We start from the raw sequence: 6,729 nt of genomic DNA on the forward strand, positions 1-6,729 counted from the left end.
CATGATGTCACCATTTTGCAGCTTCCTCATTGGCTAAAAGCATTTTTCTGCGTCCTCATTAATGGCTAAATGATACATATTAGACGTACTGTATGGTGATGTATGGGAACTGTTACATTTATTATTATAAAATAAATAATAATAATACTAGTAAGACTCCCTAATCGGGAGATAAGCGACCGTCAGGTCACATACACAAACTTTAGAAGGCAATGTTAGCAATCAGGAGGGAATATGGGAAATGGGATTGGGACAAATCCATGTTGATGAGATGACTTTAAAAATACTGTGTACCACTTCGCGTGATTTTAGGCCAAAATCTGTAGTAGCAGTGTCCAAATTTTTTTTTTTTTTTTTTTGCAAAAATCGGCCTGATGGTGGCGCTAGAAGAGGGGCATGTGAGAAATCAGGGGTGGAGGTTGTGATTTGCCATTATATTATATATCCGGTTTAAAAAATATCCAGCTTCACGGCCGAAATATCCAGCTTCATGTGGCTGCAAGCACAAAAAAATGTCCAGCTCCGTGTAGCCATGGCCCTAGGCCAAAATCTGTCGGCCTGATGGTGGCGCTAGAAGAGTCAAAAAGGGGGGCTTATGTGTGCACGTGCCTGGCACTTGGTTTTCACTTTCCACCGCTGATGGTTTCCAGTTTCCACCTGACAGTGATGATGACATACCGTACATGTGCAGCAGAGAGCCCAGAGGAGCCACCACAGCTTCCTTCCCTCTGTGTGACTCACAGTCCCATCAGTCAAACTGAAGGCCAGCACCTGTCCAGGGTGCGTCAGGGAAGCTGTTCTATATGTGGAATTAATGGGCTGGGAGAGACAGATAGAGACATGCAGTAGAAATACAGCAGTGGTTCTCAATCTTGGGTCAGGATCCACACGGGGGTCCCCACATGATTCTTTTTTTTTTTTTTTTTTTTCAATTTGTAGCTCTAAAGACGTGGACAATTTGAAGTGCCAAATAATGTGGATGGCAGTCATATAGGATAAGTGATAACAAGACAAAGTGTGGACTAGTTTTATGTGCCAAAAAAATTGGATGGCAGAAAATACAAATAGTAAGACAAAATTAATTTCCCATAGGAATTCACAGGAAAACAGTTTTTTCTTTCTTCTCCAAAATCTCAAAAAGTATTACAATTTGTAACGAAAAAAATACAAGCAAAGAAATCTTGTGAAATAAAATGTCAACCAATAATCAAGGACGATGATACAAGAAAGAAGAAAAATGATAACTGTGTAAAGCTGAACAAGTTGAAGTTTGAACGTAATTTGTAGCTAAAAAAATGAAATAGTTGTAGGTGTCAAAAAATTTAGATGCGACAATTAACTGCTCGCTAAAGAGAGCCCACATTTAACTCAAAATAAATAGCACGGCTCATTTCACAATGTGTTTTTTTTGTTTTTCACTCCTTGGATTCACACGTTCCACACAGATTCCAGACTAAAACCTACACGGTGATATTAACTAGTCTAACTGTCACACTCTGGTCTAGAGAGAGAGTAGTGTAGGTCAAAAAAGGCTCTTGAATCAGTTTCTATATCACTTCAAAATACTCAAAAAATACTTATATGGAACAACTTTCAAAAATAGCGAGAGAGTCCTTCTTTGCAAAAAACCCAAGTGTTTTATTCACCTATCAGACCAACGAAATGGTGTTCACCAAAATACAGCAGGTAGACAAAACTATATACAAAAAGACTGGCCAGATTGGCATTGGGTCTGTTTAGCTCACAGCCCTACATTGACTGACTAGCACACACAGGTGGCAGGTCCCATTAAATAGGCTAAACCCCTCCCCCGGACCGTACCAATCTTAAATGGAATCCACCATCTACCTATGAACCAGGGTACAACTTTTCCATGTCCAAAGACAATATGTGTCCATGTCAATTCCATGACAATACTATGCATACAATACATAAACACATTTAAAGTCACATTACTCAACTAATAAATACACTTAAACATTAACCCACAACACACACACACACACACACACACACACACACACACACACACACACATATATATATATACAGGTATATGCTTTGCACCAGACCCGTAGAAAGAGAGAGTTATGACACTTTCGTTGACTCCCATTGTTAGCGTGGAAAGCGTACGTGACGTCACTATTTAGCGTACCGGAGTCTGGTGATATTCCCCCTTTTAACACATTCACGGGCCTCTCCAAGTTAATTTAAGTCAATTTTAAAGTCAATAAAGTAAATCATTTAAAAGTCACTAAAGTACATTTTCTTACATTAAACATTAATACGTGAAATAATAATGTTGCCTAACTTGGAGAGGCCCGGAGAATGCGTTAAAAGGGTGGAAAAGACGTGATTTGGTCAAGTGAAAATGTCTCGATTACAACGGAGGTGGACGGGGCTGAAGAGCTGTAGGAATGTCACCAGGCTCCAGCGACGCCACTTCCGGTCTGCGGCGAGATCAAAGCGTGATGCTACTCTCCTCCCCAGGAATACTCTGCTTCCCACTACTCTGACTGGTTGTGATTGGATAGTGTCTGGCTATAAAGGTTTAATATTTGTCTGGCTATGCCAAATCAGTGTAGTTAGGCAGGCACAGCAACCGCTTATGTTTTGTATGACGTCACGCCATATCTCTGGACCATCCATAAATATATAGTTTGAATTCCTGAGTGGGAATCAATCGCTTAAGCTTTAGACGCCGTCTCAGCAGAGGGAACGAGAAGCCGGTCGAACGAAATGGAGCTCATCACAATCCTTGAGAAAACGGTCTCTAACGTTCATGGCGAACTGGACCAGGCGCAGAAGTTTCTGGAGCAGGCAGCGGTCCAGAACCTGCCCACCTTCTTGGTGGAGCTCTCCAAGGTCCTGGCCAACCCGGGGAACAGCCAGGTGGCTCGCGTGGCCGCCGGCCTGCAGGTGAAGAACTCCCTGACCTCCAAGGACGAGAGCGTCAAGAAGCAGCATCAGCAGAGATGGCTGGCCATCGACGGCAACATGCGGCACCAGATCAAGACGCTCGTCCTCCAGGCGCTGGGGACGGAGACGTTCCGGCCCAGCCCGGCGTCCCAGTGCGTGGCGGGCATCGCCTGCGCCGAGATACCCATCAGCCAGTGGCCCGAGCTCATCCCGCAGCTGGTGGCCAACGTCACCAACCCCTCCAGCACCGAGCCCTTGAAGGAGTCGACGCTGGACGCCATCGGGTACATCTGCCAGGACATGGACGCGGAGCACCTGCAGAACCACGCCAACCACATCCTGACCGCCATCATCCAGGGCATGGGGAAGGAGGAGCCCAGCAACCTGGTCAAGCTGGCGGCCACCAACGCCCTCAGCAACTCCCTGGAGTTCACCAAGGCCAACTTCGACAAGGAGACGGAGAGGCACTTCATCATGCAGGTGCTGTGCGAGGCCACGCAGTGTCCCGAAACCCGGGTGCGAGTGTCGGCCCTGCAGAACCTGGTGAAGATCATGTCGCTGTACTACCGCCACATGGAGAACTACATGTGCAAGGCCCTCTTCGGCATCACCATCGAGGCCATGAAGAGCGACGACGAGAAAGTGGCCCTGCAGGGCATCGAGTTCTGGTCCACGGTCTGCGAGGAGGAGATCGACCTGGCCGACGCCCTGACCGAGGCCGAGGAGCAAGGGCGGCCGCCGGAGAACACCAGCAAGTTCTACGCCAAGGGCGCCCTGCGCTACCTGGTGCCCATCCTGACGCAGACGCTCACCAAGCAGGACGAGAGCGACGACGACGACTGGATCCCGTCCAAGGCGGCCAGCGTGTGCCTGTGCCTGCTGGCGTCCTGCTGCGAGGACGACGTTGTGGAGCACGTGCTGCCCTTCATCAAGGAGTACATCAACCACCCCAACTGGCACTACCGCGACGCCTGCGTCATGGCGTTCGGCTGCATCCTGGAAGGGCCCGACCCGGAGCGGCTGCGGCCCCAGGTGGAGCAGGCCATGCCCACGCTGATCACGCTGATGAAGGACCACAGCGTGGTGGTGCGGGACACCGCGGCCTGGACGGTGGGCAGGGTGTGCGAGCTGCTGCCCGAGGCGGCCGTCGCTGACGCCCACCTGCCCACGCTGCTGCAGTGTCTGACGGACGGGCTCCGGGACGAGCCCCGCGTGGCCTCCAACGTCTGCTCGGCCTTCTCAGGCCTGGCCGACGCGGCTCGCGAGGCCACCACCGCCGCGGAGCCTGACACATTCTGCCTGTCCTCCTCCTTCCAGGTCGTGGTGGAGAAGCTGTTGGAGACGGCGGACCGGGCCGACGGCAACGCCAACAACCTGCGCTCGGCGGCCTACGATGCCCTGATGAAGATGGTGGAGAACAGCGCCAAGGACTGCTACGCCACCGTCCACAAGACGGCCCAGATCGTCATGCAGCGGCTGCAGGACCTGCTGCAGAAGGAGTCGCACGTCCTGAGCAGCCCGGACAGGATCACGTACAACGACTTCCAGCTGTTGCTGTGCGCCACTCTGCAGGCCGTGGTGCGCAAGCTGCGGCGCCCGGACGCCCTGAACATCTCCGACGAGGTGATGGTCCTCCTGCTGAGGCTGTTCCAGAGCACCGCGGGCTCCGGAGAGGTCAAGGAGGACGCTCTCATGGCCATGTCCACCCTGGTGGAGGTGCTGGGCGGGGACTTCCAGAAATACATGGACGCCCTGAAGCCCTTCTTGTGTGTGGCGCTCAAAAACCACGCCGAGTACCAGGTGTGTCTCCAGGCGGTGGTTCTGGTGAGCGACCTCTGCAGGGCCCTCATGACCAACATGCTGCCGTACTGCGACGAGATCATGCAGCTGCTGCTGGCCAACCTGGGCAACGAGAGCGTGGACCGCTCGGTGAAGCCCCGCATCCTGTCGGCGTTCGGCGACATCGCCCTGGCCATCGGCGGCGAGTTCAAGAGGTACCTGAAGATCGCCCTGGACATCCTGAAGCAGGCCTCGCTGGCCCGGATCCCCCGGGTGGAGAACCCCGACTACGACATGGTGGACTACCTGAACGACCTGCGCGAGGGCTGCCTGGAGGCCTACACGGGCATCATCCAGGGCCTCAAGGGCGACCAGAAGCACGTGGTGCACGCCGACGTGATGCTGGTGCACCACGAGGTCCAGTTCATCCTGGACTTTGTGCACCACATCGCCGAGGACGAGGACCACTCGGACGCGGTCGTGGCCAAGGCCTCGGGCCTCATAGGCGACCTGTGCAGCTCGTTCGGCCTGGACGTGCTGAAGCTGGTGGAGGCTCGGCCGCTCATCAGCAACCTGCTGACGGAGGGACGGCAGTCCAAGATCTCCAACACCAAGAGGCTGGCCACCTGGGCCGCCGACGAGCTGCGCAAGCTCAAGAACCAGGAGTGACGTGTGTGGTGCTGATTCGGGGAAGAGATGGTTTGACAATAGATAGATACCTTCTACAGCAGGGTGGTCTTCAACAGGGGGTCCGGGACCCCTAGCTAGGGGATCCTCAGAGTTACTACAGGGGCAAATCTTTGTGTGATAGAAGCTTTTTTCTCCTCCTTTTCTATATTAACCACTTGAACCCTAGCGTCCATATTCTGAGAGCTTGAGCCAAAAATAGCAGATGTACAAGCTCACAACGCCTCGCGCTACGAGGCGTTGTGAGCTTGTAGATCCGTTATTTTTAGCTTTGGTGTAAAGGATCAGACCAAGTACAGAGTGAAGTTTATTGAGTATTGACGGTTCAAGTAATATCTGAAAACACAAATTGACATGAATCCAAAATACACTGATGCTGTCAAACGATTAAACTGTGGGGGTCCCCGCTTCATCTCTCTCTCTCAACTAAGGGGTCCTTGGCCTGAAAACGTCGAAGACCCCTGTAGTAAATCACTAGGTCGTCCTCGTGACAATCCTTGTGGCAGCGTCTCCAGTCACCTCACCAGTAGTACTCATCTGCGCGCCATGAGGTTGCGCTCACCCACTGGCGATGCCAGTAACGTCACCGCTCGCATCACCTGGAATGCTGGTCCCTCGTTGGCTGTCAATGATGACGTTGCCAGACATCCTGATCCCTGATTGGCTTACGGGCTTAAACGCGGAGCAGACACCGACATACGTACGCAGCCAAACGCAGTGCTTGCACGCTCTGCGGGCACAAGTGATAGATTAAAATTAATTAATAAATAAATATAATTATATCCGTAAATATAATGGCCCTAATAATGCATGTCAAACTGGGGTCCTTGAAATAAAATAGGAAACACTGAGAACCACTACCTGTACCCAGGGGAACTCATGAACCAGCGGGACTGGGACAATAGCCGCCTTACCACAACATGGCGGTTATGCGATGCATGCTTTGAACTCATTAACATTTATTATTTTTTTGAATTACTTTTTTTTTACACTGGTGAAATGTACAGTAGTGCATCATAGTGTATGATATAAAATGTAAGCTTGTGTAAACACAATAATAACTAGAACTGCACTCTGTCGAGGTGCCAACTTGCTCCCTGTGCACAAGTAGGCCCTGTATGGCCGGCCTACTTGTTGCGCCAGCAGAGCATGCCACGAGGGTGCGCTCACCACTGGCATCACCACAGGTGATGCCAGTGACATCACTACTGGCATCGCCGCATGGTCCCTCTCCCTCATTGGCTGTTAATGATGACGTTGCCAGAAATGCTGGCCCCTGATTGGGCTACAGGCTTAAACAAAGAAAGAAAGACACCGACATACAGTACATACCCTGGCCGATCG

At 51.4% G+C, this 6,729-nt stretch overlaps 1 protein-coding gene across 1 annotated transcript; it reads left to right on the forward strand.

The window, feature by feature from the left end:
* Nucleotides 1-2,739: 2,739 nt before the first annotated feature.
* LOC308292821 (importin subunit beta-1-like) lies at nt 2,740-5,367 on the forward strand (the record flags this gene model as incomplete). The annotated part of the gene is made up of 1 exon (XM_080735243.1): nt 2,740-5,367. One exon carries the CDS (start codon nt 2,740-2,742, stop codon nt 5,365-5,367), a length of 2,628 nt encoding a protein of 875 aa, XP_080591369.1.
* Between the last annotated feature and the right edge of the window lie 1,362 nt (nt 5,368-6,729).

Source organism: Nannobrachium achirus (genome assembly GCF_963921795.1).
Source record: "Nannobrachium achirus genome assembly, chromosome: 10".
Lineage (NCBI taxonomy): Eukaryota > Metazoa > Chordata > Actinopteri > Myctophiformes > Myctophidae > Nannobrachium > Nannobrachium achirus.